At 40.7% G+C, this 13,646-nt stretch overlaps 1 protein-coding gene across 1 annotated transcript in view; it reads left to right on the top strand.

Annotated features, from left to right (window-relative positions):
- LOC122747557 (protein mono-ADP-ribosyltransferase PARP14-like) overlaps positions 1-12,912 on the top strand; it is a 78,139-nt gene extending 65,227 nt beyond the window's left edge. The window contains exons 16-18 of the mRNA XM_043993507.1: positions 95-228; positions 3,280-3,454; positions 12,623-12,912. Of these exons, the coding sequence (XP_043849442.1) occupies positions 95-228; positions 3,280-3,454; positions 12,623-12,912 (599 nt within the window). The remainder of the gene's footprint in view (positions 1-94; positions 229-3,279; positions 3,455-12,622) is intronic.
- The last annotated feature ends 734 nt before the right edge of the window (positions 12,913-13,646 follow it).

Below are 13,646 nucleotides of genomic sequence, written 5' to 3'. Positions count from 1 at the left end.
TGAAATTATGGCTTAAAAGAGCCCTGGGAATTCAGATGGTGTAACCAGATGCTTCTGTATGGGAGGAATTAGTCACCAAATGCTCATCTTCCAGGTGAGCTCCCTGAATACTGGGATGACATGGAAAAGCAGAACTTCCTCTTGGTGAAGTTGCAGCCAGGAAAGCCAGAGTACATGGCCATAGAGAACCATTTTAATCAGAATTGTTCTGACTACAAAATTGAGAAGGTAAGCCTGTGGTGGGGAGGAGAATAAGCTTTTTAACGGTGGTGTATGTAATGTCATGAGCCTCTAGGTGGCACAGTGGATAGGGTACCAGAATTGGAGTGAGGAACAGGTATCTTCTTGAGTTCAAATCTGCTCTCAGATACTTATTAGATGTGTGACCCTGGGCAAGTCACTTAATGTTGTTTGCCTCTGTTTCCTCATCTTTAAATTAGCTGGAGAATGAAATGGCAAAAACCACTCCAGTATCTCTGCCAAGAGAACTCCGAATGGGGTCATGAAGAGTCAGACACAACTGAAACATGTTCTGGCCTCCATCTTCTTACAACCTACACTCATTTTCCCCAGAACTGGAATCATCAAACTAGATTAACTTTGTGGCTGCATTCAGTAGGACCAAATTAAGGAGATGAATTTCCAAAAGCTATTCAGAATCAGAATATTAACTATATGTTACCTAAAGCAGTGTAGCAAGGAATAGTACCCAGAATACAATACTTGGAGTTGGGAGAAGTTGGGTTCAAATCCCACCTGTGACATTTAAAGGCTGTGTCATCATGACCAAGTCATTTAACCTTTTAAAGACTCAAGCTCCTCTTTAAGATTCTGAATTATAAAATGGTTGGAATCTCACTTGGCAGGAGTACTTTCCACACCAGCAAAATCAAAGGTTCTTAACATATTGACCACATGTAAGGCTGAGGTATAATTCATAATGTAGTGAGCAAAGTCCTAAGCAGGGAATGAGTGGACCTGGTTTCTAATAGATTCTCCGGTTCTAGTCTCATCCGAGCTGTTGTGTAATCATAAGTAAATTACATCACCTCTCTGGTCCTCAGTTTCTTCATCTGTAAAATTAGGGGGCTAACCCAGATGATCTCCAAGGTTCCTTCCTCCTCTCACAGCCCATGTTTCTATAACTCATGAGACAGGATATGAATTTGTTTGAGTTAACAATTTTTAAAATCTATCTTCAGCAAGAACACAAGAAAGTCTTTAAACATTTAAAATCTTATTTTCAGCCTCACTACTGAAATATCTTCCTCAAAGAGTAGCAGGACTTCGTCCGGGAGAAATCTAACATTTAGTCTCCTCGTCTGTGACCTTTGTGTAGTACTTGCTTACCACTTTCATGAAACTCCACCTTTCTTAGCTAATGACATTTTATGTTCCCATTTCTGTCTTTATCCTCTCTTTCTTTCTTCTAAACTGGTACCCCTTTCTTTTCCTAATCTCTTCTTGTGACTGTATCCTCAAAGGATCAATCCTTGGCACCCCCAGAGAACAGCATGGTATACAGAACTTGATCTCTTTTTATTTTTTTTATTTTTTATTTTTTGCGGGGCAATGGGGGTTAAGTGACTTGCCCAGGGTCACACAGCTAGTGAGGCCAGATTTGAACTCAGGTCCTCCTGAATCCAGGGCTGGTGCTCTATCCACTGCACCACCTAGCCACCCCTCTTGATCTCTTTTTAATTCTAGCTTTGTTACTCATTTGCTATGTGATCTTGGATAAATCACAGAACTTCTAAAAGACTTTTTCAGGAAATACCAATATACCTCCACCTTACTTCATCCAACATCTACTCCTTCCAAAATAATCAACCAGCTAGTTCAAATTTATTTTAATGCCTTTGGTTATACATTTTTAAAAAGTTATTAGGAATGGACTTTCCTTTTTGGTCTCCTCCTTTGTTGGTAACATATAAAAGGCTGATGATTTTTGTCAATTTACTTTATATCCTGATATTTTGGTGGTTATTACTTCAATTAATTTAAGTTGCATCTTTAGAATCCCTAAGCATGCCAACAGATCATCTGCAAATAGCAATAATTTTATTTCTTCTTTGCTTGTGCTCATTCCCTTCATTTCTTTTTCCTTTTATGGTATAGGTAGCATTTCTAGCACTCTATCAGGTAGTAATAGTAAAAATGAACATACTTCCTTTACCTCTGATATTATTGGGAAAACTGCTATGTGGTCCTTTTTACTCTGGTTTGCATTATGTTTTTCAAACACTATGCTATTGTATTTATTAGTGTCTGTGTGTTGCTTATCTAGTCCATTTCTCTGTTTAACTTTTCCAGTTTTAACCAGTACCAAATAGTTTTGATGACTACTGCTTTTTTGTTTGTTTGTTTTGTTTTTGTTTTTGCGGGGCAATGGGGGTTAAGTGACTTGCCCAGGGTCACACAGCTAGTAAGTATCAAGTGTCTGAGGCCAGATTTGAACTCAGGTACTCCTGAATCCAGGGCCGGTGCTTTATCCACTGAGCCCTGATGACTACTGCTTTTTAAAGTTCTCTTTTCACATTCAACTAACTGCTACCCCCAAACTAAAATTCCATTGAAGGAACACAGTGTCATCTCCTTTGTCTTTGGGAATATCCCTAATAAACTCCCCTAGATGTCTCCAAAAAGGGATTTTTATTCTGTGACATTAAAAAAAAAATCCATTCTCTAAAAGACACCAACAACCCTGAGAATGAGGTAAGAGTTCAATTTGAATCTGGATTTCAATGTCAATGTAGCCTTTCTCTTGACTCTGATGCATATTATCTATTATGGACAAATGCAAAGAAAATATCCAGTCCAGGGATTTTTAATATAAAGCTCATGAAAATTCCTTGGAAAAGAGAGGAAGTATACTGAGAACTTTTCATGCAGAAGCACCTTTCATGAGGCCTATGGTAAGATTAATAACCAATGACACTGAGTAGATGTCTAGATACAGAAGGATACTTTGTGGAAAATAAAATAACTGGCATTGAATTTGATGTTCATCAACATTTCATGCTTTTTCTCTTGGTCATTTAAAAAATTAGCTCATTATGGGGCGGCTAGGTGGTGCAGTGGATAAAGCACCGGCCCTGGATTCAGGAGGACCTGAGTTCAAATCTGGCCTCAAACACTTGACACTTAACAGCTGTGTGACCCTGGGCAAGTCACTTAACCCCCATTGCCCTGCAAAAAAAAAAAAAAATTAGCTCATTAAATATCATATGCCTAACACAGTGGTTGTTTCCAAAATGATTTTCCTTTTGTAATTTGTAGATTGAAAGGATACAGAACCGAAACCTTTGGAATTTGTATAATACAAGGAAAAAGAACATGGATGACCAGAATGGACACACAAACAATGAAAAACGCCTCTTCCATGGCACAGCTGCTGACTCAGTGTCCCATGTCAACAGCCAAGGCTTTAATCGCAGTTATGCTGGGAAAAATGGTAAGCAGAAGTAGAAAGTATCTTACAGATGGGTGGTGTAGAGAATACTGGTAGCAGGAATCAGAAGAACTGAGCTTGGATTCTTTCTCTGATACTTATTTGTTGTCTCACCAGTGCAAATCAGTCTTTCAGCCTCTCAGTCATCTATAAAGAAGGAAGTTAGCAATAGGCCCTCGTGTTGCAAACTGTTTTGCAAATCTTAAACCTGTGTAAGCTAATAGTGCTGTTTGTTGTTGTTGTTTACTTCTAATATGTATTAGGTAAAGTGTGCTTCTCCCATCATAAGGACTACACCTGAGCAGGTGTGTTTAATCTTTGAGTGATTACAATGTCATCTGAGGCATTTGGGTTGAACGTGGATAGAGTGCTGGGCCTGGATTCAGGTAGGACTGAGTTCAAATATGGCCTCAGACACTTACTAACTCTGTAACACTGGGCAACTCGCTTAGCTTCTCTCTGCCTCAGTTTCCTCAACTTCAAAATTGGGGTTGCCCCCATTTTACCTCCCAAGATTGTTGTGAGGATCAAATGAGATAAAGCACTTAGCCCAGTACCTGGCACATAGTAGGTGCTTAATAGAAGCCCTTCCCTGTTCACAAAGACTGTATATGTGTTTTAGATAGATGTTGTTAATTGACTTAACTGAACTAGGCCCAGAACTGAACAGAAAGATGAGTGGGTTGGGATTGCATTTGGGAAATAGCACAGCACTTTCAACGATCCCCAGCTGCTTCATGAGAAAGAACCCTACCTTTTTATACCTCAGAATTCTAGTGATCCTCTTTAGCTCTGAATCCCAAAACAACAGACTCTCCAAACAATTGAGAAATGCCAAAATTGTCAGATGGCTGCCACTGATGATTGGAGCCCTGGAAATTCCATAAAGATACCCTGGCAGGGCAGCTGGGTGGCGCAGTGGATGGAGTACCGGCCCTGGAATCAGGAGCATCTGAGTTCAAATCCGGACTCAGACACTTAACACTTACTAGCTGTGTGACTGTGGGCAAGTCACTTAACCCCAATTGCCTCACTAAAAAAAAAAAAAAAAAAAAAAAAAAAAAAAAATTTAAAAGAAAGAAGAAGATACCCTGGCAGAACTTTCTGATCAGGTCAAAGAATAACAATGGAGAACACATCTACTGGTCCTCACGGAATGTTTGAAAGACCTAGACAAAGCCCTCAAATACATTGGGTATATCCTTCATGAAATATTTATGGCAGGACCTCAACAAGAATAGGAAATGATGAGAAGGTCTAGATGCATTGGGATCTGTGCATTAGAGGAAATACTGACATCAATGGATCATAGGTCTACTAAATTATGAATGACTGCTAAGCTGTAGCCAAAGGCCTAAACTACACAGCTCTGCCCTAAAAGGGACAGAATTCTGGTAGTAAGTTGCATCACATTTTTGTCTCCCTTTTTATTCACTGGTCACAAATTATAATTTCCTTTAGCAAATAGGTCAGTAGCTATTTCTAGAGTTGACTTTTTAAAATTAAATTTATTGATCATTTCATTTTTATTCTGCTTTCTTTGCTTGGCATCAATAAAGTGGCTTTTAGAGAAGTTGTAAAGAAACATTAGGAGGATAATACTTCAAATTAAAGCCAACAGATATTTATTATGAAGGCTGAGCCAAGATGGCATAGTAGCAAGAAGCAGTACAGTGAGCTACACACACGCACACACGCGTGCGCACACACACACACACACGCCTCCTCTAAACAAAACCATAAAATGTACCAAACCAAGTCCTTATGGGGACATATAAGCAAAAGTCACAATGAGTCATTTTTCCAGCCCAGGTTGGCATAGGGAAACAGAGAGGTCAACAGACAGCAAAGAGTACACCAAGAAGAGAGGAGGTCCCAGACCAATGCCAGGGCACCCCCAGACCTATACTAGGGTATGGTAATGTCATGGCTGAGTATTTCTCAAAAAAGAACTGCACTCTCTAAAAAAATTAATTAAAATAAAATTTTAAAAATTAAAAATTTTAAATTTAAAAATAAAAAGTAACAAGTAAATTTTTTAATTAAAAAAAAAAAAGAATTACACTCTCACACACAGTCCAATTAGAATTAAAATAATCTTTTATATAGTGCTAGGAAAGTGACCAAGAGGAAGGTCAGAGACCTAGCCTCCCAGGGAGGAAGAAAAGTTCAAAAGCACTTCCTCCAAAGACAGCAGGAAGGGCAAGGCTTTTTATAGAGGATATATTGGCGGGGGGTGGGGGGGGGTTGTCACTGGATACTGAAACAGTTGGTATTACATTTCCTGAGCTCTGGGATCATAGGTTACAGGCTTTGGGATGGGGACAATCCTGTCTTCTGGGATTATCTTTGTCTCCTGACTCTAGCCAGGTAGTTAACATTTGGCTTTCTTCTATCTTGTTATCTGGTAGATTAATCATTTTTTCACAGAAGGAGCTTCCCAGACCCTGCTGCATCTTTGATTTGGTTTCTCATAGGGAAAACCCCTTCTAATGGACTTTAGGCCCATGTCAGTAATCTCATGCAGGGTAAAGGAACAGTGCTTTGCCACCCACTACTAAGTTCCAGGTCACAGATCCAGGGTTGAATGAGGAAGGGTAAGGAGCAGTTGCAGGTCCTAGGCTTAGACTAGAGAGGAGGAAGTTCAAAAGCAAGCTCTACTCAGACCTCAGAAGCAGATCAGGGTCTCACTTTCAGCTCTGAGGCCAGCCTGCAGCTATAGAGAATATAGTAATAACTAAAGGAACCCCAGACCGAAGGGGAGGCTGCAATTCTGTTACTGTGAGCCTACAGAGCTTCCTGGTTAGATTATAGTGGCTGATTCCAGCAGTAGTCTGCTATTGTTCAAACACAAATCCAGGTCAGGAACTTGCAGAGCTCAGACAGGGGATTTTATCAGACTTTGTCCTGGATCAAACCATTTTAGGAACACTGAAAGTTTGCAAGTCCCCTGTCTGAGCTATCCCTGAGATCAATAACCGAAGAAAGCAGCAATAGGACCAGCCCAGACCTTCCTTCAGGTTCCCAGAATCCAGCCCTAACATCAAGTCTGAAATCAGAAAGTAGTCTGGAAGACTGAAGAAACAGAAACAGAAACCAACATAAAGAGCTATTGTGGCATCATTTCGAGACACAAGTTCAGAAGAAAAGAATGATGCCAAAACATATAAAAGCAAAGCTTCAAAGGAATCAGTTTGGACACAAATTCAATTAAAATTCTTGGAAGAGATGAAGGAAGAGGTTTGATTTTTTCCCCTTTTTTAGTTTAAAAATGTTTTTAAGAGGGGCAGCTAGATGGCGCAGTAGATAGAGCACCGGCCCTGGATTCAGGAGTACCTGAGTTCAAATCCGGCCTCAGACACTTAACACTTACTAGCTGTGTGACCCTGGGCAAGTCACTTAACCCCAATTGCCTCACTAAAAAAATAAATAAATAAATAAATGTTTTTAAGCAATGAAATGAGTGCAATAAAGGGGAAAAATTAGAAAAGAAATGAGAGCTGTGAAAGGAAGAATTGGAAAGGGAATTAACACGAGAAGTACAGAATCTTGCCCAAATAACAAACTCCATAAAAATTATAATGGAACAAATAGAAACTAATGCCTCTATGAGCAAAGTCAAAAGACTGAAAAAAATAGAAAAAAATGCCAAGTATCTATTAGCAAAAACAACTGCTCTGGAAGACAGATTGAGAAGAAATATATTAAAGAATAACTGGACAACCTGAACATTATGATAAAAAAAGTCTGGACATCATATTTCAAGAAATCATAACAGAAAACTACCTAAATCACTTAGAACAAGAGGGCAAAATAGAAATAGAAGAATTAAAGTGGTTGTTGTCCTTCATTCTCAAAGAGGACCAAAATGGCATCACTATGTTGGAGTCAAGGTACAATGTGTCTGACTGGCTGATCAGACCAATACACCACAGGTTGGGCACAAATAATCCATATGAACACTTGGGGTAAAGATGTCTCTAAATTTTCACATTTCACATTTCTTTTCAGCTACTGCAATTCTGCTTCCCTCATAGAGCACAGAGCTTTCTTTGATATGGATATGCCATGCTAGGCAGTCCTTTGCCAGCATCTCCCATGTCTCACAATCAACTTCAAAGTTCTTCAGAGAGAGCTTGAGAGTGTCCTTACATCACTTCTTCTGACTACCATGTGAGCATCTTCCTTGCATGAGTTCTCTGTAAAATAGCCTTTTAGGTTAATGTATGTTTGGCACTCAAACAATGTGGCCAGCCCATTGGAGTTGCACTCTCTGCAGTAGAGTTTGAATGCTTGGCAGTTTAACTGGAGAAAGGACCTCAGTATCTAGCACCTTATCTTGCCAAGTGATCTTCAGAATCTTCTGAAGACAATTCAAATTGAAGCAATTAAATTTCCTGGCATGGCACTGGTATATTGTCTAGGGTTCATAGACATTCAACAGTGAAGTTAGCACAATGGCTTTGGGGGGCTTCAGTTTGGTAGGCATTATGTGACCTCTTCTCTCCCACACTTTCGTTTGGAGCCTCCCAAACACTGAGCTAGGTCTGGCAATGTATGTGTCAACCTCATCATCTATGTGTACATTCCTGGAAAGTATGCTGCCAATGTAAGTAAACTTATCCACAGTATTCAAAACCTCTCTATTTGCTGTGACCAATGATTCCACTTATGGATGGTGTGGTGCTGGCTGGTGGAGAACCTCTGTTTTTTTGGTGTTGTTAGACCAAAATGTGCACAAGCAGCAGAGAATCAATCCATACTTTGTTGCTTCTCAGCTTCAGAGGCTGCATTGGGTGCACAATCAGCTGTGAACAAAAAAATAATGTACCAACTCTTCCTTCAAAATATAAATAGAAGAACCAATCTACCAGTCAATTCCTGTAAGAAACTCCAAAATGAAAACTTCCAAGAACTTTATTGCTGTTGTTTGTCCTTCAGTCCTGAAAAGGACCATGACATTAGGAGGTGATGTCATGACTTGTAGTAAATTGGATTTAAGTGAGGGAGGGCTGTGCAAAGTCAGTAGTCTCACTCTCTCCTCCAGAGCCATCCGGGTCCAGTGGCAAGATATACATCAAAATGACTACAGATGGCCTGGGATGTAGTGGGAAATGTTAACCTTTGTAAGCTAAGGTCTTTCCCCATTTCAGTTTTTCTGAGGCAATGCCCACTCAGAGATTAAGCATAGGTAAGAAAATAGGCAAAGAATGGGCTCCTTAGGGCAGCTAGGTGGTGCAGTGGATAAAACACGGGCCCTAGATTTAGGAGGACCTGAGTCTAAATCCGGTCTCAGACATTTGACGCTTACTAGCTGTGTGACCCTGGGTAAGTCATGTAACCCTCATTGCCTTGCAAAAAAAAAAAATGGATCCTTTACCTAGTCAAAACAAATAAGTAAATGGGGAGAGAGGGAGAGAGAGAAGGGAAGGGAAGGGAAGGGAAGGGAAGGGAAGGGAAGGGAAGGGAAGGGAAGGGAAGGGAAGGGAAGGGAAGGGAAGGGAAGGGAAGGGAAGGGAAGGGAAGGGAAGGGAAGGGAAGGGAAGGGAAGGGAAGGGAAGGGAAGGGAAGGGAAGGGAAGGGAAGGGAAGGGAAGGGAAGGGAAGGGAAGGGAAGGGAAGGGAAGGGAAGGGAAGGGAAGGGAAGGGAAGGGAAGGGAAGGGAAGGGAAGGGAAGGGAAGGGAAGGGAAGGGAAGGGAAGGGAAGGGAAGGGAAGGGAAGGGAAGGGAAGGGAAGGGAAGGGAAGGGAAGGGAAGGGAAGGGAAGGGAAGGGAAGGGAAGGGAAGGGAAGGGAAGGGAAGGGAAGGGAAGGGAAGGGAAGGGAAGGGAAGGGAAGGGAAGGGAAGGGAAGGGAAGGGAAGGGAAGGGAAGGGAAGGGAAGGGAAGGGAAGGGAAGGGAAGGGAAGGGAAGGGAAGGGAAGGGAAGGGAAGGGAAGGGAAGGGAAGGGAAGGGAAGGGAAGGGAAGGGAAGGGAAGGGAAGGGAAGGGAAGGGAAGGGAAGGGAAGGGAAGGGAAGGGAAGGGAAGGGAAGGGAAGGGAAGGGAAGGGAAGGGAAGGGAAGGGAAGGGAAGGGAAGGGAAGGGAAGGGAAGTCAAGTCTGATAGGGGAAGACCTTCAGGGTTTCTGGCCAAAACAGAAGCAACCACTATTTACTCTCATTCTGAGTCCTTAAGAAACCAAACAATGGCTAGTAAAGCTTGGGCTGGGACCTATTATTGCCCAATCTATGAGAATCAGAGTGATTTGGGGTTAAGGCAGGGTCCTCAAAAAAATCTAAGGGGGGCTGTTATGTGGTGCAGTAGATAAAGCACTGGCCCTGAATTCAGGATGACCTGAGTTCAAATCCAGCCTCAGACACTTGACACTTACTAGCTGTGTAACCCTGGGCAAGTCACTTAACCCTCATTGCCCTGCTAAAATAAAATTAAAAATCTAGGCTATAAACCCCTAGACATCTTGTGAGGTTTCAGCAATCAAAATTTGTATTCTTTTAGTCAGAGCACCTACAGGTAAAGGTATGATTCCCTATATGGACAGAGGGAGAGGGAGAAGGAATGGGAGAGACAGAGGGAATTGCATTGCTTAACTGGAGCTTGCCAATTGGGGCCCCAGTGGGGCAGCTCTTACTCACAGAATGTTGGTTGTTGTTTGTCCTGCTTTCTCAAAGAGGACCATAACATTGGGAGGTGATGTCATGACTTGCAGTGAATTAGATTTAAGTGAGGGAGGATTGTGCCAAGTCACCAGCCTCACTTTTCTCCTCCAGAACCATTATAACCTTATAAACAAAATCCAGACCTACTGGATCAAAATAAAAATACTGTAAGTGGCCATAAGGAAAGAATTCAAGTACCAAGGAACCACAGTAAGGATCACACACAGTTTAGCAGCCACAACTATGAAGAGGTACAGAACTTACAGTATGATATTTCAAAAGACAAAGGGTTTAGGCTTACAATCAAAATTAACTTACCCAGAAAAATTAAGTATAATCCTACAAGGGGAAAAAAATGAATCTTTAATAAAAAGAGGACTTCCAAGCATTCCTGATGAAAAGAGTTACATGGAAACTGCAGTGCAAACAAATGTAGGAGTTAAAAAAAAATACAGTAGTAGGCTTCCACCAGTCGTGGATGACCATGGATCAGCGCCTTGAAGAGCCACAGGCCATAGTGTGACTGTGCAGTCCAATTAGGGAGCTGCAGCTCCTGCCACAGTGAGGACATCGGAAAACTGCGCTCTCTGTTGCCTGTCGGTTCCTGAGTCTCATTCATTTTTCTTTCTCCCGAGCTTGAAGGCCCATCTCAGCTGTGCGCAAGCTGCTCCTGAGTACTGAACTCCATTGGGCACGGTCCTTGGCCATCTCCTCCCAGCTGCCGATGTCTATTCCCAGAGCCCTCAAGTCTCACTTGCATACATCTCTGTAGCGAAGCTGGGGCCATCCAGCAGGTCTTTGGCCTGAGGCTAACTCACCATAGAGTAGGTCTTTAGGAATGCGCCCATCTTGCATGCGGTGCACATGACCGAGCCAGCACAGCCATCTTTGTTTCAGTAGCGTGTAGATGCTCGGAAGTTGCTCGCATTGGAGCACTTCTGTGTTGGTGATCCTATCTGACCGAGATATGCCAAAGATGCGCCTGAAGGCAGCATATGTGGAAGCTGTTAAGCTTCTTCTCTTGTCTACTATACATATTCCATGTTTCACTGCCATACAGTAAGGTACTCAGGACGCATGCTTTATAAACAGCAAATTTGGTTCATCTTGTCAGGTTACTGTTTGCCCAGACATGCTTGGCAAGCTTAGCCATGGCTGAAGTAGCTTTCCCAAACCTCTGGTTGATCTCAGAATCAAATGACAAATTGTCACTGACAATAGAGTCAAGATACGAAAATTGGCTTATGACATTCAACTGGTAGCTGCCAATGTGTATCAATGAAGGTGACATAGCACTCTGACACATGACTTTTGTCTTTTTAAGATTTGTGGTTAGGCCAAAGTCTATACTATACAAAGACTATACAAGGATAACTGCTTACATCAAATATGGGGAGATCATACATGCCCCCTCTGAACCTTATCATCATCAGGGGTTTCTAATTAATGTCTAATTATACAGAAATATTTTTGCTATATTTTGATAATCATAAGAGAAGAATGGAAAGAGAGGGAAAGAAGAACAAATACACAAGGGGAAGGAAAAGGAAGGCTAAGAAAATTTATTTCACATAACCAAAGTGAGCAAGTAGACACCTTTACAAACAAGAAGAACGAGGTAGGGGGATGACTGATGCTTGAACCTTACTCCCATCTGCACTGATCATAGGAGAAAGAAGACACACACAGAGTTAAGAAATATATTTTATTCAATGAGAGAATAGGAGGGGAAAGGGAGAAGGAAGAATTAGACAGAGGATAGAATAGGAAAGGATTAGTACCAGGCAAAACAAATTCTAAGGATATACAAATACATTTATAATTCTTTTTGAGGTAGCAAAGGTAAGGAAACTGAGGGGATGCCCATAAATTAAAGAATGGCTGATGAAGTTATGGTATATAAATATGATGATGCAAACTGATTCATAGAAACCTGAGAAGACTTGCATGAACTAATGCAAAGTGAAGTGAATAGAACCGGACAAACAATTTACACAATGATAAAGCATATGGTAAAGACAAACAACTGAAAGAATTAGGAACTCTGATTAGCATAATGACTAACCATGATTCCAGAAAACTAATAATAAAATATGTTACCCATTACCTGAGAGACGTGAAGGACTCAGAGTGAAGAATGAGACACTTTTATATAACCAATGAAAAAATTTATTTTGTTTGACTAGACATGTTTATAACAGGTTTTAAAATTTTTTTCAATGAGATATTTTTGTTGATTAAAAATAAAATATAATTTAAAAACATTTATTAGATGCAGACTTTGTAAATGGCACCATGCTAAGGTGTTTGGATAAAAAGATAGAAGAAGTCACAGGCCTTACCGTTAAGGAGTCCAGTAACCAGGCAAAATTTGATGAATGGGATGGAGAATTGAAAAGTACAAAGTGATGGAAAATTTGATGAATGCTATGTCCATGTGTCCAGATGCCATTATAATTGGTATAATCTCTTTATTGTATAACTTTAAGTTCATAAAAGCTTTTCTTTTTTTATAGCGATAGCATGGGGAAAAGGAACCTACTTTGCTGTCTCTGCCAGATATTCTGCTGATGATAGATACTCCAAACCAGACATAAATGGGAAGAAGTATATGTATTATGCACGAGTACTTACTGGTGATTACATTCTTGGAGATTCATCATTCGTTGTCCCTCCACCAAAGAGCACTCAAGACTCTAATATTCTGTATGACAGCGTCACTGACAACATTCAAAATCCAACATTATTTGTTATATTTTATGACAGTCAGTCTTATCCAGACTACCTCATTACTTTCAGTAAATAACATTTTGGTTTTGCATCTGAAAGAGATTGTTTACACACATATTCATAAGCACTATATTGCCTTCAATGTATTTTCCTAGGTCAGAATATCCATCCCTTGCTGCTGAAATTAGACCTTACTCACTACATTTCTATCATTTTTTTAAAAATCTATGTTTCTTGTGAGCCAAGGCAATCAATGGCAGGATTCATGGGGATTTCAACTAGGAATTGTGCCTATATTGATCTATGGACACCAGAGTATGAGAAGGATGCAGGATAGGTTCGACTTTTCTTGAAGGGGTGATGACAATTAAAATCGATTCCTTTGGAAAGTAGAAGATGTTACTCTGATAGTACCACTTGCCCACTAAAAGTACCCTACTCCCTCCCTGACAGTTTCATAATATATAGGTAGGATAATGAATGGAGAAAGAGGAGAGGGCTGATATAGTGAAGTAAGCAATTGATTAGAGAACATAGTAACTTCACATTGGGTTAGGTAGATTAATACTTAAATGGAGGGGGCTTCTTTTGTGCATCTTGCTCAGTGTGGAATTTGCCTGCTGTGAGAACAAAAAAAACCTCAATATTCCATGTGGAACAACTGAATCACAGGCCCAAAGCCAGAAGGGACTACAGAAGTTCTTGTATTCAACTCTTACCTCATGGTGGAATCCTACTACAACATCCTTAACCTTCAACTTCTGAGGAGAAACTCACTATTTCACAAGGTAGCCTTTTCTACTTTGGGAT

This window comes from Dromiciops gliroides, chromosome 3, assembly GCF_019393635.1.
Source record: "Dromiciops gliroides isolate mDroGli1 chromosome 3, mDroGli1.pri, whole genome shotgun sequence".
NCBI lineage: Eukaryota > Metazoa > Chordata > Mammalia > Microbiotheria > Microbiotheriidae > Dromiciops > Dromiciops gliroides.
Note: the sequence above shows the minus strand (reverse complement) of the source record. Positions and strands in the feature narration are given on the sequence as shown.